General features: G+C 30.7%; 2 protein-coding genes across 3 annotated transcripts; one reads left to right on the top strand and one right to left on the bottom strand.

The window, feature by feature from the left end:
• The first annotated feature begins 3294 nt into the window (after positions 1-3294).
• LOC113849038 (growth-regulating factor 7) lies at positions 3295-6613 on the top strand. 2 transcript variants are annotated; one of them, XM_027478596.1, is made up of 4 exons: positions 3295-4076; positions 4315-4476; positions 4788-5232; positions 5634-6613. In XM_027478596.1, the coding sequence occupies exons 1-4, from the start codon at positions 3695-3697 to the stop codon at positions 6403-6405; spliced, it is 1761 nt and encodes a 586-aa protein (XP_027334397.1). In that variant the 5' UTR covers positions 3295-3694; the 3' UTR covers positions 6406-6613. The 2 variants fall into 2 exon arrangements, with proteins under 2 accessions (XP_027334397.1, XP_027334405.1); XM_027478604.1 differs by having other exon boundaries at positions 3318-4076; positions 4318-4476; positions 5634-6592.
• A 1709-nt stretch (positions 6614-8322) lies between these two features.
• LOC113850758 (probable LRR receptor-like serine/threonine-protein kinase At3g47570) lies at positions 8323-11461 on the bottom strand. Its single transcript, XM_027481305.1, has 2 exons — positions 8896-11461; positions 8323-8741 (listed from the first exon to the last, which is right to left on the bottom strand). Exons 1-2 carry the CDS (start codon positions 11459-11461, stop codon positions 8323-8325), a joined length of 2985 nt encoding a protein of 994 aa, XP_027337106.1.
• Between the last annotated feature and the right edge of the window lie 14160 nt (positions 11462-25621).

Genomic DNA, 25621 nt, shown 5'->3' with positions numbered 1-25621 from the left:
TCTACCCTCTCTCCTTTTTCCCTTCCGCACTTTCTCATTAATTCTTTTACTTTTTTAATATTCAATTTGTCATATAGTGGATTATTTTCGGTAATTTAAATTTTCTTTATTCTTCAACAATAATTGTTAATTATAATTAAAGAAAAACATTATTCATCTTAATTATGAAAATTTTCAATCATGTCCTTTTTTCTTTGATATAATAATAATACAGTATAGTTTCTGACTCACTGCGTTGGCATTTTGCTCGTCACTTGTTTTTTACATTATCGTTCTTTATTATGGTACTTGTTAGCTATTTTTTGAAACTAATAAATAAAAGTTTGTGTTGAATACAGTAATAGAAAATGCTATGGGTTATTCACATGCATATATGTACGCGCTTGTATCTCTCCTAGTGTCAGTCCAAAAGGCCCCAGTCATGTCCTTTGCGATTATTCCCCATAGCGAGACAGTTGAGAGTTTTTGTAATGTCTGTGCTTACGCTACCAAATTAAGATATTTTCATATTTGGAAATTGGAATTCATTAGGGATTTACTTTGATATGCGTTGTGGGCATCCAACTAATTCTCTTAAGTGAGGGGTGAAACCAATAGAGGTTATATTAATGGTTGTTTACATGCCAGTTTTTGATACTCTACTATCTGGTTGAGTAGAAGCACGATTTAATTCACAAACCAAATACGGTACAAGTGAGGATCATATCCTAAAGGTGAATTCACGCGCATAGCGTGAGTTTGAGCAATAAACTTTCGCTCTGAAAACAATAATGGGTGGCAGTCATTAATTCAAATGTGCTAGTTTTTTCCTTTACTTTTTAGTAGTTTTTAATTAAAAATGTATCATCAAAAGATATATCGTTAAATAACAAATTTTGTTATATTAATTATTTATTTTTAATTAAAGAATTCATTAAAAAACAAGAAAAATTATTTATATATATAAAAAGCAAAATAAAGAGAACAACAAATTTGGTTCATGCCTACGCGCTCTAGTTTCCTAATTGCGATGTTAGTCCAACGCGCCTTCTCACCCCAATGCCACATCGTGCAATCCTCGTTTCAACGTACTTTTTATAGTGCTAACGACAAAAGCAAAACACCGTTTTGGTTTCTTCTTTTGGTAAAAAAAAAAGTTTTGGTAATTTTCTTTAATGAAAATCCTAAATAATATTAATTTTTGCAAACAATTAATGAAAAACTAACTAATAGATGGTTCCGTTTTGTCACTTTCTCTTTTACCGACATGCATCCATTCTCTTACCAAACTTACGTTTTGTATTTCAAGTTTTTTAATCATAGTTTGTAATTAAATTAAATTTTATTTTAATAACAAGTATTGACATTTACATCTTTATTACGATGCTACAGTAAGTAAGACTAAAAATATATATTAAATTTAAGTTTTACCTTTACTTTAACTATTTTTGTGTAAGAACTTTCATATTAAGTAACTCTGTTGGTTGATTTTTATTTTTATTTTTATAAGGATCTCGCAATTTTACATGACTGGCCAGGAGGAAGACAAGCTATGCGAAGGTGGGTTAGTGTCCGTTTGACAAATGATTGGAAATATAATAAATGATTTATAAAAAATAATTCTATGTGATTTTAAAAACAAAGGAGCCCTTAAAATGTGAAGAACAAGGTGGGGGAAGGGTTGAAGAATGGTTAGAGAGGAGAGAGTGTGTGGGGGCAACTTGTTTGATGAAATCATTGAAATGTCACTGACAAGATTGAAGATTTAGTTTAAAAATGTGATGCTCTTGAATCATCATTATAAGGGTTTGGCTGGGGAAGGGAGGACATTCCACTACACCCTCATATATTGTCCTTTGCTTTTGACCCAGTATGGCTAAACAACCCCCTCAATAACCCATTGTGTTTTAACAAAATTTGGTGCCCGAAATTAGGACAAGTACTTTTATTATTAAAGAAGATAAAAACATAGCCACTTGCCTTACCTTTCAGTTTATATCATACCTACCTGAATGGGGTCACGCCAGTATTCATTATTCATCTTAAAGAGATGTGTTCCAAGTTTATGTTTTGAACTAACATTATTTTCACTTCATTTTAATAACATTTTAATCAAATTATGTAAGTCTAACTCCAATCTTACGTAAATGAATGACAAATTAAATTAATAAATTATTAGTAAAGAGATTTAATAAAAATAAAAATAAAAATAATTTTTCAAAAACTATGTTCCAAAAGATATTCTACTTCAAACTAGATTTTAATTAAAATTAATTTTGTAAAATTAAATAGCTCAACGTATCGCGATCCAAACGCATGCTAAAAGCAAAGTACCATGGTACAAGGTCACTGGAACGGCATTAAATACAAGTTTGGCGGTGCATGATTGTATTTAATTTCTTTCCTCCGTTATTGCTCAAAATGATTCAAGATAAAAGGGACTTCTCGGAGAGGACTAACATTTTGGCAATATAGGTTCTTTAATTTGTTTTACATTAATTGTAAATATGCTTAAAGCCCTGTAGTGTTTCAAATTCGAAACACTAACTACTCCTGTCTTAGTATTAATATATTAATGGCTTTGATCTTGTCATGATCAGCAACAACAACATGGCCATGACAAATGTTAATTCTTTATGCTGTGCCCATAAGTCTCCATCACATATAATCTACCATGCTCAAAATCAAAACACTTTCACACACTGAGCTAACATTATCTAGTTCTAGTTCATAAGAACCTTCAACCCCAAGAAAAAAGTTCCCATGTGACTATCACATGTCTCCATGCTAGTATGTCAAGAACGAAATAATTAATTGAGAAGTCAAACAACCTCACCTAGCTCTACCAAAATGTTTATTTTGATAAGGGGAGGGGGAGAATGGCATTGACAGCAAGAATCTCGGAGATTGCTCCCCTACCCCATTGAATCCTTCTTATATATATTTGGAAATTGGAATGTAAAACTGTAACTTTGGAATTTACTCGTGTCCTACTACTATACACTCAATTCTTACACATATCACATGATATTCTTCACAAATATATAACATAACAATTTTATACGTTAATATAACAATTTCACAAATATACAAAAAATATATAGTTTTTTTTCTCACTAACAACCCTCTCCTTCCATTAATATCTCTCAACATTATATAGGTGAAATTGATTATGTAAGCATCCATAGAAAATCGAATAAACAGAGTTTTGAGTGACAACGAAAACGGTGGGCGTTACAAGGGAAATGGTGTGTTATGTTCCGTGCTAGTAAACTAGATGTAAGATAAGAGTATCTGGAGCCGGGTTAGCATTACATGCAGAAAGTGATAGATACCACAATAATGATGAAAGATAAAAATGGACAAGAGAGAGAAAGGGTGAAAGAAAAGAAACAAAAACGGGTCACCTTTTCGCTAATTTGTCTGCTAGCGTGTGGTGCGAATGTTGGAAGCATGGAAGCAAAGCAAAGGCCGAGAATGGCGGCAACCCATAACTCAATCATAAATCCCACATCAACCTCACTATTCCTCCATAACAACACCTGGCACTAGAGGGATACCATGTTGTTACATTACTGTTAGACAGAGATAATAGATAAACACAAACACCACTTTCTCCTTCTCCCTTAGTTCAAAAGTTTGGTGGGTGATTCCTTTTTTTTTTTAATTATTAATATTGATGGGAAAGTGGTTTCCTTTAATTAGCGTATGAGTTATGGGTGAATTTGGCGTTTCACACAAGGAAGATGTTAAAAAAAGTAGCAGCAACAACAACGCTAGTGGGAGTAGTGTTCTTGGGTTGGACGTGAAGGTGCAGGATTCTGAAGCATTGCCTAATAAGATGATGATGATGATGGTGCATCATAATCATCACCACCGTCCATTGTCACCCTTTGATAATGATTCCTGTGCTGGTGATGGCGATGGTCCCACGACTTACATGTCTTTTACTAATCATATAAACCTTGTTAGTGATGCTTCTGTTCTTGGTCCTGCTATTGATGGTGGCTGTGGTGCTGCTGCAGCACCTGTAAGACCTTTGCAGCCTTTTCACACTTCTGCTAACACTTCTGCTACCTCCACCTTCAAATCCTCAGGTTCTTCTTTTAATTACTGTGTTTCACTTATAATTAATTATTATTATTTCTAGTTTCCCACTAATAGTATGACCCAAAGATTGCATCTTTTCAATTGAAAAAAATTAAAAGCAGAAGAAGGTTAAGATGGGTCAGAAGAGAGAGAGAGAGAGAGAGAGAGAGAGAGAGAGAATAAGAGGAGAACAGTTGTGTGTAAGAGTCTGAACAAACATGCTTGTATCTTGGTTGTGTTTAACAGCAGGTGGGATGGCGGCTTCGTTGGGGTTTCCTTTCACAAGTGCACAATGGAAGGAGCTTGAAAGACAAGCTATGATATTCAAGTACATGATGGCTTCTGTTCCTGTTCCACCTGATCTACTCTTACCTTCTTCAGTCACAACCACTCCTCGCTATCCTTGCAGTAATGACACTTTGCTTTCTTGTGGATGTTAATTAATAAGTGATTACTAGTTATCATACTTCTTGCACACACAAACAGAGAAGACAACATGTTCCTTTGCCTTTTCTAACTTTTTAGTCCATTCCACTTCAAAAGTTTGTGTCTTTACCTCTTTGCCTGCCCTCTCTCTCGACCAATTTTTGTATTTGTCTCAAAGATTTCACCTTTTGTTGTTCAAATCACCGTGGCCTTATCGATGTGTTGCTTTCCTTTCACCGTGTCTTGAATTTTGCATCCCCCATTTGTTTTATATTTTTCTCTCTTATGAGCAGTGGATGGTGGTTTCAATCTGAGATTAGCAAGCAGCACTGACCCAGAGCCAGGTAGGTGCAGGAGAACAGATGGTAAAAAATGGAGATGTTCAAGGGATGTTGCCCCTAACCACAAGTATTGTGAGCGCCATATGCATAGAGGCCGTCCCCGTTCAAGAAAGCCTGTGGAAGTTCACACCAACACCATCACCAACACCCTCAGCAGCAACAACAATAACAACCTCCAAATCAAGAGGCCTCGCCATGATTGTAATCCTTTTCCTACAGCTGGTGTTACTGTGGCTATTTCGAACCCTTCAACAAGAAAAGATGCATCTTCATCCCATTATCTTGCGCCTCCTACCACTCAGCCGTACCTTGAATCTTCCCTCTCTCTTCATAACTTTGGTGTCAAAGCTGCAAACTTTGGCTCCGTGGCTTCTGTTTCTTCAAATGAGGAACCAAGGTGAGTTCAGAGTTTTGAGTTTACTATGTTTCTGTTTCGGTTAGTGTTCTGATTCCTCCTTCTTCCCTGCCATGTTTTGCCATCATGGACCTCTTTTTGGTTAGTCTAAAACAAAAAGAAAAGCAAGCTAATAAAGCTAAAAAAATGTCCTCTATTGAAGTTCACTGCCTGTAGATAAACTGCTATTTTCTTTTAATTCGTATCTGTTAAAAAAAAAAAAACATTTTTAGGTTCTATAAGGTTAGTCTAGCTGATGGTTTATTGGTTTCTGTGACATGACATTGTTTGCATTTATAGTTCTTTATTCTTGATTTGAGTGGCAGAGGAAATGCTTTTTGCTGTTGTTTTGTGCAAAACTTCACTACGGTAATTGTTACTGATTTGGTGAATTGAATGTGAAGGGGTTTGGACTGGATGTTGAATGGAGATCCCATTTCTCTAGGAGCCTCTGATTCAGAATGGCAGTCTTTGATGCATAACAAAGTTGGAATGAGCAGTGAGAGTTCCTGTCATAACACCCACCCTCAGTATTTGAATTCATTTGCGCTGTATAGTTCTGGACTGGATCAACAGAACAGAAGCCTCCCTTTGTTCCTTAACCCTCTAGTTGTTCCCATGGAAAGTTTCCAATCAGAGAAACCAAGGGGTTTCATTGATGCTTGGTCAAACACAGAAACAGGTGAAAGCAATGCCAACAGCAACAACAAGAACTGTGCTGCATCAATTGGTAAACTATCCCTCTCTTCTCTTGATCTATCAATGGGTGGTGGTACTGCTGTGCATGAAGACATGGGTACAATTGAAATGGGTTTAGGCCTAATGGAGCCTGATGCAAACGCACACAATGACACCAAAATCTCTCTCTCAAACTGGCTCAACCCAACAGCACCTTGGGTGGCTTCAACTTCAACACCTGGGGGTCCTCTAGCTGAAGTTCTAAGGCCAAGCACTGTCACTGCTACCAATGAGACCACCTCCAATCCGTCTTCACCAGTCATAACACATGTTGAATCTAACAGCCCTTTGGGAACAATGGTGTCATCTCCATCTGGGGTCTTGCAAAAGACACTTGCTTCATTGTCTGATAGTAGTAGCAATAGCAGCCCAACAATTGCATCATCAAGGGCCAATTCTGAAATGCCCTTGCTAAGGTTTCAATCAAATGTAAATTAATTAACACCTTTCTACTACTACTTCAGTTCATTTAAATTGGGGTAGTAGAATTCTGTAATCTTGTTTTGCTTGCATATCTAGCCAACTGTGCTGGGATTCGGATAGCTATAGGCCGTATAGCCTATATTGTTGAGGGCTTTTGTTATATACTAAAAAACTCTGATGGACAATCAGTGTTTCTGTTTATGTGAGAAAAGACTTTGCAGCTTTAAATTCTACCTTCATGGAAACGTCACGATGTTACTTATCTCTACCCCCAAATGAATGCCATGGGGTTGTTTCTTGTGTGGTCCTGACCCAAGTTGTCGGAAAAGACATACATCTAACTTTGACTATGTCAACCGCTAACCTCTTTCACTGTTCTCTCTCTACAAAAATATCAAGTATTAACATATCTACACATTTTATTTTGAGCTTCCACTGAATTATTTGGATGGAATTCTGGTACATAAAAAATATATTTTGGGTGAAATCAAAATGCACCATAGATTTTAAAAAAAAGTTTTGTTAAAGCATCACTTTTGAGTCACGGAAATTTTGCTTGTAAAATTGATGACATATCCGAATACATTAGAACTTGGTTGCTTTTCTTTAAACTTTTCACGTACCTTTTTAGATAATAAATGAATAATCATTATCATATATTAAATATAATATTTTTTTGCCAGAGATTAAAGATCACTAACAATAATGTGGCGATAAAAATAATAATTTAAATATAAGCTATAAATGAAAAAAGGAAATAAATTTAAAGAGTATAAGTGACACAAAAATAAAACTACATCTTTTCAACATAAGTATCCGGTAAATAACTTTCTTTAGCGTCAATTAATACAATCATACTAATTAGTACTCGAACTATAAATTAAGATCCAACAATTCTTATAGGTTGATATGTTCGGTAGTGTGTATATATATATACTGCGTAGAATTGAAGAAGCATTTGAGTCAAATTAGAGTGCAATTAAAGTGGCACCTCATCCTTTTTCGCTTTTTTGGGAAAGGCTCCAGCTAACGAATTGCATACACGGATACCCGGGTGCCAAATAAATTGCATCGGTTATCCTTTGCGAGACTAGTTTCTGCACAATTTATTGCCTTTAACATGAATCGTACTTCGGTGGAGCCAAACGGGTTTATAACATGTTCGGAAAGTTTCAACACGTAAATTTACGTTTTGGGGCAGGAAACTCTCTTTATAGTTTGTGTTAATATGTTTAGTAATTTTGGAGCAATTAATTGCATTAGAATTGTGGTTTTGTAACTTTTGTTGTCAAAATACATAAGTGACGTGCGCTTCACCATAATCGCAATCAATAATATGTAATAAAGTGAATGTTGTTTTTATGAGGATTGTAATTTAAGTATTAAATTCATATATTGAATCACTATATCAGCTACAAATTTGGGTGATTACGAACAAGTTTGGAAGCAAAATAGCAAACTAAAACTACTAATTATGAAATTAAATGTCCGTTGCGGTTTAAATTTATTAAAACTGTTTTTAATCCGTTAAATACAATTAAGAGAAGCGTATACATTAATCTAAATAATAATTTTTGTTTGAAACATCTGTTTTTCATAATAATAAAAAAACACAATAATTATTTTTCTAGCTTTTAAACAAACAAGCCCCATCTTCACATAAAAACAATATGTGAGCAGAACAAGTGTAACATCCTTCTCTAATTTTCTTCATTCTATGAAAAATAGTTCTAATTTCCATCTTCTTTATCTGCTCTAATTTCCACTGTATCCTATGACTAGTAATCACAAATACACACTTTTTTTTTTAAAAGGGACAAATTACTCAAAGAAACTGTTTAATATATAGGACTAACAAGTTATAAAAGACCAGAGAAAAATTTTATATATTACTTAAGGTTTGTATAATAGCAGCTGAGCATAAGAGCAGCTTCAAAAGCCCAGCATAGACCGCCTAATTCCCTGCAATTTTGTTGAGGCCTCTCTCATGCTCCATCGATCTTTGGGCCGTTGTGCTGTGCAACACAAGCCCACCCTTATCACAGCAACTATGCACTCCTCAGCTTTGCGCATCCAATTCATGTTTCCATTATTAAAATGGTTGCCACCAAAGTCACCGCTGTGACAATCAATGCTCGAATTTTGTGTGGAATATTCATAATCATTAATAAGCCTTCTATCAGCAACCTTAAGCACTTGATTCTCATCCACGGCTGAGACAAATTTGTTAAGGCTTAATCCTTCTTTGAACGTTTCATCAGTTGGTCTTTTGGCCATGAACAACTCTAACAGTAGGATACCAAAACTGTATACATCACCATGGGTTGAAGCCTTGCCTCCTAGACCATATTCTGAAACATATCACCCCAATATTAGAGAACAACCATATTATATATATGAAATGTGTAACTGTGTATATTTATACACTTTACATAAGTAACAACTTCAAAACAAGAAAATACAAAATTATGAAGTCATATTTGATTAGTAAGCAATGGTGTGTACCTGGGGCAATGTAACCTATTGATCCCTTCAGTCCCAAAGTGCTACTTTGTTTCTCGGAAGGATTTTGAGAAAGAAACCTTGCCAATCCAAAGTCTGCTACATGTGCAACCATATTTTCATCTAGTAGGACATTGGCAGGTTTCAGATCACAATGTACTACTGGGGGTTCACAGTCATGGTGCAAGTAGTCTATGGCAGAAGCCACATCAATGGCAATGTTCAATCTTTGCAACAAGGTTAGAGAAGATCCTGATTCATCATCTCTGGGGTGTAAACTCACGTCCAAGTTACCATTGGGCATGAATTGCATAACAAGGGCCTTAAATTCCTCTCCCTTGTAATCAGCACTGGAACAAGAAGTGATAACTTTCACTAGGTTTCGGTGCCTAATATTTTTCAAGGCTTCACATTCAGCATTAAAACTCTGAGAAGCTTTGCTTTGTTGCAGGTCCAGGACTTTGACAGCGAGGGTAGTGGTTTCACCAGTGCTGAAGCTGAACAAACCCTTGTACACTGATCCAAAGCCTCCTTTGCCAATCAAGTTTTCAGCTGCAAAGTTGTTCGTAGCAATCAGAATATCACCATAGGAAATATTCTGAGGGTACCCTCTGAGAGGTGCAGATGACAAACTGGTTTTTCTCTTCTTCTTTTGAGACATCATTATCCAAAATAGAAAGAGAATTGAAATGCACAAAGCAACAGCACCAATTACTGCAAGTATGATAGTGGGTAAAATCTTTCTTTTCTTTCTACCAACAAAACATAGGAGTACGCCAAACTTGTGCACAATTTCCTTGTTAAGGCTACATAGTTGGTTGTTACCTCGAAGATCAAACTTGGTAATGTTCACAAAAACACCTGGAACCTTTCCTTCCAAATGGTTGAAAGACAAATTCAGTGTCTGCAGATACTTGAGCTTCTCTAAACTTTGAGGAATAGGGCCAGTGAGACTGTTCGATGATAGGTCCAAAGTATCAAGGGACTGTATATTCCCTATATTAGTTGGGATTGAGCCATTGAATTTGTTTCTTGCCATCTCAAGAAACTTCAAGCTGGAACAGTCCTCTATTTCCCTAGGAATGTTCCCTGACAACTGGTTGTCAGAAATAAACATGAACTGAAGCTGAGTCATGGTGCTGATTTCATGAGGAACCGAACCATGCAGAGAGTTTCCTTCTAAGTTCAAGCTTATTAACCCAGAAAGCTGAAAAATTTCCTTCGGTAGGGTCCCACCGAGCCTATTCATTTGCAGGTAAAGAGAAGTTAATCTCTTGCATTGTCCAATACTTGAGGGAATTCTACCTGAGAACTGGTTGATTCCCATTGCAAGTATATCCAAATTTGTGAAATTGCCAAAAATGTCAGGAATTTCACCAGATAAACTATTGTTGTATATCAATAGCCGTTGCAGCTTACGCAGTGCTCCTATTTCTGCTGGTAACTCTCCAGTGAAATTATTGTTTTCAAAAGACAAGGATATGAGATTTTGAAGCCTCTTCAGTCCTTGAGGAATGCTACCATTTAGCCAATTGTTAGCAACACAAAATTGTTGGAGATTGCTAGAGAGATTGGCAACTGATCTTGGAAGTTCCCCAGCCAGATAGTTGTTATGGATCATGAGAATTTGCAATTGGGTGGAGTTTCTAAGGGAATCAAAGAATTGGAAATTCAATGAGGTGGTAGAAGAAAAAAAATTTTCACCAAGAATCAGGCGGGTAAGGTTTCTCAAGTTTTTGAATAGAGGTATTGACCCGTGAAAATAATTTTTAGCAAGGTCAATGTATTTAAGATGTGAGGCGTTGGATATGGAACTAGGAATCACTCCTTCAAACCTATTGTTTGCCAGAGAAAGATTCTGTAAATTTGGAAGTGCATGACCAAAATTTTGTGGCAACTTGCCTGATAGATTGTTCTTTGTCACGGATAAGTAAACTAAGGACGAGATGTTAAAGATAGAAGTGGGAAACTCGCCAGTGAAGTTGTTTTCTGAGAGTTGAAGTTGAGAAAGATTGTGAAGATTACCAAGTTCACTTGGAATCTCACCCACAAAACTGTTTCTTGCCAAGGCAAGATCCTTAAGAGAGAAGAGATTGCCAAATGATGGAGGGATTTTTCCGGTGAGATTATTGACTGACAAGTCTAAACTTTGAAGACGGTGGAGATGACCCAATTGTTGTGGCAGTGTACCACTTAGATTGTTTAAAGGTATTTTAAGGACATTAAGAAGTGAGAGATGGCTTAACTCGAAGGGAATTTGGCCATGAAAACTGTTGTTTGAAAGGTCAAGTGAGTGTAGGTAAGTGAGGTTGGAGAGTTGAGAGGGTACTTTGCCAGAGAGGCCTAGTCCTGGTAGAGTCAGAGATTGGACCCTATTTCCAACTTTGGAGCATGTGACACCGAACCAGGTACAGTGATTGGAATCTGAAGACCAGTTTGATAGAACATTTTTTGGGTCAATGACCTGGGATTTGAAAGAGAGAAGGGAAGCTTTGTCTGTGTGAGATGTGATGCTATGAAAATGATGAAATAGAAAACACAGGAGCAAAGTAAGTCGAATGGGGAACATTGTGAGTAAACTTCAAAAGTAGACAATGTTGGATTACATGTTCATGTGCAACTCTCTACGAGGATGCATATATTTATAACTAAATGCTCTTTCATGTGTTTGATTGATTCAGGTTAAGGGCTTTGCTTGGAACCCGGCATGCAAGCTGGACACTACTTTCTTAGACTCTTAGGTTGAATGCTTGGGTCAGCGCTCGTTGCCAGGGGAAAGAGGTAATGTCTAATCAAAATTTACAAGTCAAAGTTACTTACTAAATAAATAATGGGTGCTAATCGTATCACTATATGAATGTCAAGGGAACATGGCAAATCTCCTTCCATCCTCATCGTCATTATTAATTTTTCTCTTTTAAAATATGCCTCCTTATTTTAGAGAATAAAGTATGATTGTAATTATTAATTCAAAATTAATAGTTTCATAACCTTATATTTAATCATACATGTGCTTGTATTTTATCATAATTTTAATTCTTTTTAGTAAATAATTATAATTTAATTTATATTTAACATGCACTCTACCTTAGAGAAATCATAACCTTCTTTAATATTTAGTGGCAAAATATATTATAAGTATTTGTAGATATTTAATAATTCAAAATTTAATTTAGAAATACAAATAATAAATACCATAATTTGATCTATCAATTTAAATAAACTATTTCTTCTATTTATTTTTATTTATCACATCAAAAAGTTAATGTTGGAATTGAAAAATATATTTAATGTTTTAGTTTTTAATAAATTTACCATATGATTTTTATTATACCTTTCTATTATTATTATTAATTAATTAATTAATTACTCTTTAATTTGTATTAAAGATATAACAATGAAATATGATTAATATTGTCTTAAACTTTTAAAATAATAAATAAATATAAATACAATTTATTTTAAAAATATAGCATGCGAAAAATTGAAGGGAGTATACGTTTAAAATATATAACAAATATACCATAAAAAAATATATATTACCAATAACATTTGAGGTTCAATTTAATTTTAGAGGGTTGGCATTTTACAAATAATACCTTAGTTTTTAGTAAGTTTTAGAAATAACACATAAAAAATATTTATCATTTTAATAAAATATTTAGTAATTTTTTGAGCACTATATGAATATTTCAATTCTATGAATAAAATGAAGATATAAAATTTATAAAATAAAATAAAAAAATTATAAAAAAATTAAATTAATATTAAATTAAAAATATTTAATATAATATAAGAAAAGTCACATTACATAACGAAGAAGATAATTAATTCATAAAAATTCTATTATCTAAAACTGATTTGTATTTCAGATATAGAAATATATTTTAAGTAAAATATAAAAGAGGTATGCTATCATATTTTAAAAATTAATAAAATTTATAATAATAAAGAAAAATTATGAAAAAAATGAAATCTTAAATAAATTAAGGCTGAACTGAAAGAATACTCAAAGTAGAAAAAGTCAATTGACTCAGTAAAAAAGAAAATTAACTCCTGAAAATATTTGTACTGCATAAAATAGCTCTAAAAATATTTTTGTTTAAAAATTATTACTCAAATTATAAATAAATTTTAATTATTTTAAACTCATACTTCTCGTTGACATGTTTGTTATACAAATGTATTATAATAAAAATTTATAAATTTTAAAAATTAAATGCTAAAAATAAGTTACATAAAAAAAATGAAAAAATGAAAATCTAAAATTAAAAATGCATTTACCCTTTTTAAGTTATTCTATTGACCTTTTCAACTCAAAAGTGTAATAAGAATAAATCTCTTCTACTTTTGTACTACTTTAGTCCAAAGTGTAACATCTAACATCACGAAAAGTAATCTATAGATGTTGCTTTGCTTTGACAGTAAAGTTCACAACAATGTTTATTTGATATTGAATTAGTCTTTCTGCTTTTCTCCAACGCCAAAGGGCGTCCAAAGAACCATTTTCCATTATCTTATTAGCTTTTGATTAAATTTTAGTATAAAAGAAAAGTCATTACAAAGAGAAAACAAGATAGAAGAGTGCCTCTGATACATAATTAAAATATTACATTAATAATTAATACATTCAAATTTTCCATTTTATAAAATAATATATAAATGAATAATGCTATATACAACTTCATACTATAAAAACCTCTAAACTCAAGGCTTCAAATGGACTAGTCACTTAAAAAACTCCTCAAACACATGCTAAAATTGTTATTTCTATCGTTCATTTTTCTAATTTGTGCTTAATGTATGAAACTATATGAATGTCGAGCCAAGTTGACAAACCTCCCTCTAATTTTTTTTCGTAGGTATTTTTAGTGATTTTTTAAATATTTTTTTATTATAAATTCTGTATAATATTTTTCATATATAATTATCTTTTACTCTATTATATTTTATGTGATCATTCATTCCTTTTAACATTATTATTTTTGCTTTTTTTACTTTTTTTACTTTTTTTTTATACATGTTCGTCTAAAATTTAACGTTTACTCTCGTGTATAACAGCTAATCGTATAATTATATAACAAAGCTTTCATTTTATCTTAATATATACTTTTTATTATTACAACTAACTTTTAATGTTTTTTTTTTCACTTTAAGTACCTACCTTATATAGTGTGAGTATTATCTTTGTTAATTTTTCTAGTATTTATTATCTTAAGTACTTGAATTTAAAAATTTGTGCTGTAACATTATTTTTAATTTTTACTTAAATATAGAAGAAGCACAAATGCTGCTAATGTATAATTAAAATATTACATTAATAACTAACAAATAAATTATTTCATATTTATTATAAATTTTAGAAAAATTTTAACCTACAAGTGAGTGTACATATCAATTATAGCGTTTTAAATCCTTCCATAATTGTTTTTATACAAATTATGTTTGTAAGCAGATGTTAAGCAAAATCAAGAATTAAGAATATTGTGATTGAAGGTAACAAGGCAAGTTGAATAATTAAAAAAAGTAAACATGAATAAATTACATAGCTGAGTTGATGTAGATGAAAGCCTGAGGCTTTAATTTTTAACTTAACTAATCTCATAATTTATTGTCATACAAATTGTGTTAAAGCAATTTTTAATAATTTAATCAATTATTATTATTATTCAATAATCATATCAATAACAATATTCTTACCTATATGTAATAATGGATAGCAATATATAACTAAGAATATTAAGAAATATTAAATTTTAATTAACTGATTATAAATTTAAATGATAATTAATTTTTATAATTTTTAAAATTAAATTGTCTTTTAATTTTACTGATCCTTTAATGATATGATAACATATTAATTAATTAATTAAGATTTATTTTTGAGTGGCCAATTAAAGAATAACAATAAAAAAATAAAAATTTTAATTAATAAATATCCATCAATATAAAAATTTTAATTTTTTTGAACTTATATTCTCATCTATATGTTTACTATCCAAATGTTTAATACACATATAATAAAAATGTGTTAATTTTTAAAAAATTAAAATTAAACCTTATTTTAAAGAAATTAAAATTATAAATTTAGAAAAATTAAAAATATATTTAACCTTTTAAAAAATTATTCTATGGACGTTTTCCACTCAATACATCTCTTTCTATTTTTATGCTGTCGTTGGGGGGACATCTAATCTAACATCACGAAAAGTCAACTATAAATGTGGCTTTGCTTTGACCGTAAAGTTCCCAGCCATTAATGTTTACTCTGATGTTGAATAGTCGTTGTGCCTTTTCCCAACGGCAAAGACTAATGTCCTAGTCGTTAATATTTAGTAGCTGTTCATTAATTTTTACTATAAATCGATGCGTGTAATTCTATTATCAGATTTTTTTGGCTAAATTGTCATTACTAAATAGATTATTCAGTTGTTTATTAAAACAAAAAAGTTGTCCTTGTATGAGAAAAAATGATAGAAGAGGCACGAGTGGCTCTGATACATAATTAAAATATTGCATTAATAATTAATTTCCATTTTTTAAAATAATATAAATAAGTAATGCTATGCGTAGCTTCATACTATAATAATAAAATTATTTTCACATTTATTATTAATATTAATTTATAAATTCATACATAAATGTCTTATTTATTTATTTTAAATTTAACATGAATAATATTAACATGAAAAAGTTCTTATAAAAAAATGATTTGACCATATATTATTATTCAATTTTATAATTAATATTTTCAATTATTTTATTTTTATTTACACTTGCTTTTTTGGTCACCAAGATTTTAACTATTTCATCTTACCTGTTCATTTATACTATTACTTAATTAACGACTTTTTAAAAAAAGGAGAATTAGTTTATTTTTAAAAAATATTACCCATGAATATTTCTATATATAATATTTAATTTGTTTATTTAATGAACTATTTAATTATGTATATTGCAAATATATAATCATTACTTGAGTAAATGTGGTTTGAGAGATAATATTAACAATAATTTCAATACGTTTAACATTAATATATGTTCTATCAAGTATATATCAAATAATTAAGGATTTATTTGGCTGTTAAGATGAGATAAAGATAGAAAGATCCTCACGACGGAAAAGATCGACCAACATTGTACTATGCGTTTTGGAACCTTCCATTAAATGCCTTTTAAGCAGTGGAAATAAATGAGTAGTTGTTACTTTATTGGATGTGAGAAAGCACTTAATATTATCACGGAGACTTTTGCACCATTGTCCACTGCTAAGCAATTAAACGAACACAATAAGTGAAAATGTAAGGAAGAATTAGTCATGAAGAATAGTCAGCGACAAAATTAGAATTACCGTAAGTGAAATGTAAGTCAAAACAGCGTGTTTTAGCTGAAATTTGCGAGAGTTATAGATAAGATGATTTCATTCTATTTAAATGATGTAATCTCCATTGTAATAGGCATGTAGAAATTAATAACATTGAGTTTTCTTAAAATTCTTTGTGCCCTTGTGTGGAGTTCTGCGAGTGATGTCGTGAGTGTGTTTGGTGGTAAGTATTGGTGAGAGGAATTAATAGATTGATCACTTACAATCTTTACATCTGATATCAGAGCGAGTTACGATGAGAAGCAGCACTACGAATAATGATCTGGAGATTCGGATCGAAGGCTTGAAGAAGATGCTCGACACGGCACAACGAGAAAATCAAAAAATTCATTAAGACACACAATTGGCAATTGCAGAATTTGAGCAAAATCACAAGCATGCTATGGATTCCATGACAACATTAATGGAGCAACTTCTCAAGAAGGTTAATCTACTAGGCAATCATTCTCATTCTAATAACGAGGAAGAGGAAGAATTGGTCAGTGTCAATCAGGCAGATTCGAACAAAATCTTGGAACGAGCTCAGATTCCCTTTCCTTCTTTTGATGGATCAAACTATCGAGAATGGCAAGCAAAGGTGGAACCGTTCTTCAAATTGGAAAATACTCCTCAAGATCAACGAGGGAAATTACTTCTTTTACCCATGGAAGGAAAAGCTTTTATCTGGCAGAGACATTACACAGCTCACACAAGCAATATGATTAAATCTTGGCAGCAAATTTTTCAAGATGTAACTGCAAGATTCGACATGGGTAATTATGATGACCCAATTTCTGAATTGTCAAAGCTGAGACAAGAAGATACGTTGTTAGAGTATTTTGAAAAGTTTGATCAACTTCTAGCAAGGGTAGAGGTCACAGAAGATATGACAGTCAGTTTTTTTGTGGATGGTTTAACTCCTTTTTTGGGGAAATCCATACGACTCCATAGTCCAAGAACTCTCCAAGAAGCTATGAGATTGGCAAGGTTACAAGATGATGTTTTACAGGAATTGGAAAAGAAAATCACTGGTCACAAGATTAAACCATATGATGGGCCCAGAAGTTTTGCAAGAACTTGGAATTCAACAACAATTAATTCAAGAACCTTTCTAATTACAAACACACATAGTCAAACAGTAACTTCTCCTTTAGAGCAGCTTGGAAAAGAAGGATCATCAGCAAAATCCAACACCATAAGAAAAGAGATGAGTGACAGAATTGTAAAGGGTTTATGCAGATTTTGTGAAGAACCATAGAATAAAACTCATAGGCAAAAATGCATAGTTTGGGGGAAGCTTACTGCCATCTTTGCTTCTCCAAGAGATAGTTCGAAAGATTCTGAGACAGAGGAGGACATTATAGCCACAGTAACTTTGAGCAAAGAATTGTTAGAAGAGGATCTTGTTCAGATTTCTTTGCATGCTCTCAAGGAAATAGCTGGTGGTCAAACTTTACAGTTGAAAGGGATAATTCATAAACATGAGGTTCCATTTTTAATGGACACTGGTAGTACTCATAATTTTGTGAGTGACAAGTGGGTAAAAAAAATTAGGTTTAACGACCCAAGACATTACTGAATTTCCTATCATAGTTGCAAGTGATAAACATGTGGTCATTAACAAAAAGTGTATTTAGTTGCAGTGGAAATTTAGAGATCATGTGTTTCAGGGAGATTTCTTGGTATTACTTGGATCTAATTATGGTGTTATATACTTTAGGAGAAATAAGGTGAAATTGTGCCCTTCTTACCATACAATTTGAACACCAAGGAGAAGTGGTCAAATTAGTGGGAGAGCAGCATCACAGAACACAGAAATATGGTCATTTACAGTGTATTTTTACGTCTATAATGGAGGAGAATCAAGATGAAGACAACAACCCAGCTTTATTGTCAGCCACTCAGCAGAAGGAGTTAGAAGAGCTATTGTTCACTTTTGAATACATATTCAAAATTCCAGATACACTTCCTCTAAACAGAAAATATGATCATCAAATTCACCTGACTAGCAACACTCCTGTAAGTTCTAAACCTTATAGATATCCTCATGCACAAAAGATAGAAATTGAAAAGATAATTGAAGACTTGCTGAAAACTGGTTTCATCAGAGAAAGCAGTAGTGTTTTTGCTTCTCCAGTAGTTTTGATTAAAAAAAAGGATGGTGGATGGAAGTTATGTATAGATTATATAGAAAATTGAATTCTGCTACTGTGAAGAACAAGTTTCTAATTCCACTAATTGAAGACTTGTTGGATGAGTTAGAAGGGGCTGTGTACTTCAATAAATTGGATCTCAAAAGTGGCTATAATCAGGTAAGAATGTGGGAGGATGACATTACAAAAACTGCCTTTAGAACCCACAGTGGGCACTATGAGTGTTTTTTATTATTGTTTTATTAAACTATGAGATAGCCAAAGATGGTTGAACAAAATCTTTCAATCAAACCTGAAGCTTCTTTTATTGAATCACTAATTGAAAGGTATATACTTTGGACTTTTATCGAGAGTCCAGTCCAGTACAAATTGTATTGGGTCTTACGTTTTTGTTTTGCCGTTAGCTAGTTGAACAATTTCAAATTCATAAAAAGCCGAGTCTGAATCTAACATATATATATATATATATATATATATATATATATAAACAAACAAAAGTAAAATAATAAAGACATGACCTAAAGTAAAATCTAGAAGCCTCTATCATTTATCGCGCAAAATTGAAGATACTGAGCATTTGGGAAAAAAGTTCGTTGTTTGCAATGAGTAAAAGGAAAGAACAAAATAGAAAGGTGATGGTCACTGTTGAGTTTTCGTTGGACGTCCAGGAAGGTAGGGCGATATATGAAAATGAAAGAGAGATGTGATTTAGGAGGAGATGTGTAAGTTTAGTTGTTAGAACTCCATAGCTAAGCTTGATTAACGAAGGTTATGGCTTCACTAATGGAGGTAAAGTGAAGATTACTATTTGGAGCTTATTCTTTTATCACTTCTCGTGTTTTCCTCTTTTTTTATGTGCATTAAGTGCCTTATGCATTGTATTTTACATTATGGGACTTTGGTATTTTGTATTTGGCATGCATTATGTTTTTATATTCTCAATTTGTGTTAAGAAATGGTAAGAATATTCGGAACAAAATCCAAGCAACCTCAAACATGTAACAAAAAATAAAACTGAATTCAATTTATGCAACTCATAATAATAGACGAAAAGAATTACTTGATTTTTGTGTGTTTGATTCTTTTTTCTAGATTTTTCTTGGCCTTACTTTCCCTATTTGAAACTTTTCTCTTCTTTGATTGTTGGTTGTTGTTGTTGATTTTTCTTTTCTCCTTTCAAAAATTCGTTATTTTTCTCTATTCTATTTCTTAGTTTTCTCTGGTACTCCCTCTCTTCTTTGTTTTTTTTTCTTTTTAACCAACCCTCTCCAAATGCTCTCATTCCCCTTTTTATATTCCTCTTACGCTTACTTTACACTCTGCTGCTTCTCTTTTAGATTTCTGGATATTTATTTGTTGTCTCTATTTCACTTCCTTTCTCATTTGCTCATACACGTTATCTCCGTTTCTTACAATTTCATTTTTTATGGGATTTTTGCAGGCGGCAAGAGCAATTTTTACAGGCAGGTTACTTGTTCCTCCATGGAGCCTCTTTTTCATTTTTACATTATTTAATTGTAATAAGGAAACAATGTGTATTTATAAGATTCAAATTGAGTGTAAGTTTTTAAACTTATACTAATGTAAGAAAATCCTATCTCATATATATATATATATATATATATATATATATACGTCAATCCTCTTCTTCTTCTCTTCCTCATTCAAGAAACTTAAATAGAGATTGCTTAACAAAGAACAAAACATATTTTAAAAGAAAAATATTGAACTTTTATTTTTTTAATAACAAAAATAGTACACTTTAGCACATAAAAAATAACTACTCACTAACAACATGGTCCTATAAATAAACCATGAACATAAACGAGGTTAACAAAATGCCTAAACTTCTAACTGACTCGTTAAGACTAAAACAACAACAACAAATAAAAATAACATAAGTTGAAGTGGACATGTTAAGTCCTGAAATATTTTCTTAACACAACTAATCAACATTTTCAATGATTCTATAGTACCCTTCAATAAATTTCATTTCAATTAGAATTAAATGTTTTAAATTAATTAGAAAGCTAATGACAAATTACTAATACAAAAAATGCTTTTAATATCAATTAAAAATAACATTTAACATAAGTTAAAGAATTACTATAGATACAATTGACATAAAAAGTTATAACTTTTTACATTAGTTGTACAATCGATGTAAAAAGTCTTGAATATCTGGTCTAGGAAGTGTTTTTATTTGTTAATAACATCAATTAAAAAAATGTTCTTATTCGTCAATAGCAAATAATTTTTTAACAGTATTAATATTCGTTATCAATGTTTCTCTTTAATGTTTGTCAATGTTTACTTAATATTTATTTATTTATTTTGTCATCAATAAAAAATATTTACTAAATATTTAACTTTGTTGCATTGTCAATGAAAAATATGCAATTTTCATTATCAATGTTCATTAATATGTAAAAAGTATTTTTTTTTATGTCAATTTGAAAACAATCAATATAAAAAAAATATTTTTTATATTAATTTAAAAAATAACTGATATAAAAAATATTTTTTATATCGTTCTTATAATAATTGATATACAAAATACATTTTACATTTAGCAACAAATATAAAAAATTATGTAATTTTTTATCTTTATTATAGTAAGCTTTAAATGAACATAACTTTTAGTATATAACTCTAATTTATATAAATTATGTTATAGTTTATTTCATATAATTTTTTAAGATTTATTTAACTTAGATAATCATACGGAGTTTGAATAAATTTTTTTAAAAAAAATTTCAACATTTTTTTTATTTTTTTAATATTTTATTATAATGGTTCAAGAAACAACTTATGTTTTACATCGATTATTTAAGTAATACAAATACTTTACATTTCACTCTATTCTAACATTTTTTACATATGTAGCACTTCAAATTTGTCCTAAAAAAAACGATACTTGTGAATGTGTTAAGATAAGATGTATTGTTTATGTAACTTTAGTTTTATTTTTTTTTATTTTTTGTAAATAAGTGGTGATGCTCTAGATAAATATTTTTTATTTGCTTTATTTAGAGAAATTATTTTTAAATTTGCCATATTTCTTTTTTAAAAAGCCTCCCATGGATGTAAAATCTAACATCAGAAGTGTAATCTACATGTTGCTTTGCTTAAACCGTAAAGTTCACAACAATTAATGTTTGATGTTGAATAGTCTTTGTGCCTTTTTTCAGCGGCAAAGGTTGACGACTCATTTATTGGCTTCTCAGGACCCATTTTCTAGTAAAATTGATTATTAAGTTGTTAATTAGAACAAAAAAATTAAGAAAAAAAAAGATAGAAGAGGCACGAGTGCCTCTTGTACGTAGTTCAAATATTGCATTAATAATTAATTTCCATTTTACAAAATAATATATAAATTAATAATGCTACGTATAATTTCATCCTATAATAATAAAATTATTTTGACATTTATTATTAATATATTCATTTATAAATTCATACCTAAATGTTTTATTTATTTGTTTATTTTTTAGTTTACATTTAACATGAGTAATATTAACACTAAAAAGTTCTTATAATAAAAAAGATTTCACAATATATTATTATTTGATGTTATAATTAATATATTTTCAAGTTCTTTTTTTTTTAATTTTAGTTTGTACTTGCTTTTCTGTCACCAAATTTTTAACTATTTCATCTTAGCTATTCATTTATACTATTGCTTAATTAAGGACCTTTTTTTTAAAGGAGAATTGATTTATTTTTAAAATATTACTCATGAATATTTCTAAATATAATATTTAATTTGTTTATTTACTTAACTATTTAATGTATATTGCAATTATATAGTCATTACTTGAGTAAATATGGTTTGAGTGACATATTAACGATAGTTTTAACCTATGTTTAACATTAATATATATTCTATCAAGTATATATCAAATAATATTAAAAACTTATTTGGCTGATAAGATGAAATAAGGATAGAAAGATCTTTCACTAATAATGTTAGTAATAACACACTCTTTGTATATCTTTTATTATGAACTTAAATTTATTAAAAATTATATATTTACTTTTTTCTTATTTTTAAAGTAATATTTTTTATTTTTCAATAAATTTTAATTAATAATAAAGGGTGTGTTAAGAAATACGTTGCTATCTTCCTCTTCAATTAATTGCTTTTTAAGCTGTAGAAATAAATGAGCAGTTGTTACTTGTATTGGACGTGACAAAGCAATTAATATTATCACGGAGACATCTGAAGCGATTAAACGACAGAACAAGGGAAAATGTAGGGAAGAATTAGTCTACAGACATCACATGCACGAATCTAAAGTTAGACAATTGGATGCATGAAGAATAGTCAGCGACGGGATGATCACAACGAAGGTTCGAATATATGCTTTCATCTCTATAAATACCACTTCTTCTGGTGTTACACTTCCATCCTCAAACTTGCAATTAGCTACATTTAGATATCCACACATTTTGCTAGAAATGGCCCTCCTTCGTCCCTCCAAATTAGTGTCATTTGTTGCTCTTTTAGCATTACTTTTACTGCTCATGTCTTCTACGCTGGGAATCGCTGCCCAACCCAACACTCAACTTGGTATGTTGCTGTTTTTTTTCCAATGTTTATATAAAGGCAAATACTAATTTTAATTACTGTTGCTGCTTAATTTATATTTACATAACTTTAATGCATCTCTAAAATAGTTTTTGATACTTTTATTTATTGATTAATTTCTTAATTAGTATCTTAACAACTGCCAGTACATTTTACGTAGAAGTTAGAATCATATACTGAACCATATATATTGATACTGAATAGAATTTTGTTGACCTTACCCTTTAAGATTAAGTTTAACCATCTGTAATAGCATTTTTTTTATTCAAAAAACATATTTATTATATTGAAGTAATAAAAATATGATAAATACTTTTTTTTTAATTTATATATATATTTATTATTTCTTCTTTTTTGAGTAATTTGTTCACTTTTTATACAATGCAGGGCGAAGACTTCTCCAACTTGAAGGTTATGGTCCTTATCCTGGTGGTGGAGGATATGGCTCACCACCAGGTAGAGTATATAACTCATTACCATAAGAAAATTATCAACCATGAAGGGGAAATTAAGCTATAGAAAACATCCAGTCTACCCAGAATTGCACTGGCTAAATAAGAGATGTTGGTGCCTTTAATATTATGATTTTATATGAGTGATACAAATTACTTTTATATGTTACTGCTAGAAATAATGTAGCATGTACTACTGTTAGCGACAAGTATTAATTGCAATGAATAAAATTATGTGGGTAAGTTTGCAAATTTGCATCTTCAAGAATTTCAATAGAACCCAAAAGAAAGATCATGATACAGACAGAAGTAACGATTGCAATCGTGTGACAATGGTATTTAATCTAAACACATTAACTGCTCTTAATTTTTTTATGAGAAGGAACGATGTTAACCGTGCCTATATAGCTATGCCTTAATAGCAAAAGACAGTTCATCAGCCTTTTCAACGATTCTATTGTTCTATACTCTTCATGAAATTTCATTTAAGTTAGAATTAAAAATCTTAAGTTTAATTAAAAACTTTGTGACAAGACATATGTAATTAAAAAGGAAAGGAGAGATAAAAGCAAGGCCAAAATTGAAAGAAAATGAAAAAACAAATCTATAGAAGTCTCCTATTATCTCCTATAGACTGCAACTTTGCCGTGGTTAAATCCTCCATTAATAATAATAACTAACTTATTAAAATAATTAATTTTTTAAATAATGATTGTGGTTTTTTTCTCTCTCATCTTTCCTCTTCTTTTATACATTCCTAATTTAATTTTTGTGTAATCTCTTTTATGCTAATGTCATTTATTATTCTTTAAAAAATGAGAGAAATTATAGGAAAGTGAAAAAAAAATGAATAAAAAAAGTTAGAACATGTTTATTTTATTTTTTTAAAATATAATATAATAAAAATTTGTATTACATTATATTTTTAAAAATAAAAAAACTATTTTAAAAAAAAACATACTCTTAATTATTATCATTAAAAAAATTAAATTAGTTGGTTGGTTTTATTAATGGAGCTTAACTTCTATAGAGCTAGATAGAAAAACAGTTTTTATAAGAATATAATTGAAATGCATTAATAACGTTAAAAAAAAAACTTATACCATTATTTATTCATAAATTGCTATGTTATTAAAAATAGGTTATTTTTATAATAATTACTTTAAAATTTATATTCATAATAATTTTAATTAATTGACAGTAATTTCTTTTGCATGCATCAAAATAAAATTTTTCTATAAACATGCATACAAATATATATATATATATATATATATATATATATAATATGTTATTAATGTGAAACAATTTACTATTCGCCAAGCTTATGGCGCGAGCACAAAACACACTGCCATCCCATATCATCATTAAAATTCAGAAATCAGTGACGTAATTGAAAAATTTAAAATCCATCGTGAGAATTTAGACAGGCGTTTTACGTGGAACCGTTGGTTCCGAAAAGGCCAAATCTGTTCAGCGGAGCATTCGATAACTCTCACGATTCTCTTCACCTCCAATATCACTTCAAGACAATGTTTAAGGATATTTTTATTATTTGTGTAAGAAATATTTATTTTAAAAAAAAATTAAAGTCAGTTAATTATGTTTGGCGAAAATTTTACCTTGTTTTTATTTTTATTTAGTGAAAAGCAAGTTTTATACATTATTTTTTATGTCATTTTTTAAAATATTTTTCGTGTCTTCTAAGCTGGCAACTTTTGGACGAGGAAAAGAGAAAGAAAAGAATAAATTCTAAAAGTTAGCCCAAGACTCGGATAAATGAATTCAAATTGTGAGCAAACGGGTTTAAACGTAATAATAGTCGGTAGCCAATTAGCCTAATTAGAATAATTTTATCTAATAACCACTCCAATTCGAGGGTTAATTATGTCCGTTAAAATTCCCAATTTAGAAATAAAGAACAATTACAATTTAGATTTGATTGCAAATTCCATTAGGACCAAGTTGTGTTAACTCCTTCGTCCTTATTCAGGATGTGAAATCACTTCAGAAGATCATTCCCGAAAGTAAGAGAAAAAAAGATGAAAACAAATTGTAAAGGCTAAGTGTTGGGTCCAGAACTTTCATAATTCCTCTCAAACTATCAAGACCCTTCTCCAGCTTTCACCTCCACTTTCTATATATTAAGAATTCTCAGTTCTCTACCCAC

Source organism: Abrus precatorius, unplaced genomic scaffold (assembly GCF_003935025.1).
Source record: "Abrus precatorius isolate BTA unplaced genomic scaffold, Abrus_2018 Scaffold10, whole genome shotgun sequence".
NCBI classification, from domain to species: Eukaryota; Viridiplantae; Streptophyta; class Magnoliopsida; order Fabales; family Fabaceae; genus Abrus; species Abrus precatorius.
The sequence above is the reverse complement of the archived record's forward strand: the minus strand, read 5'-3'. Positions and strand labels throughout refer to the sequence as shown.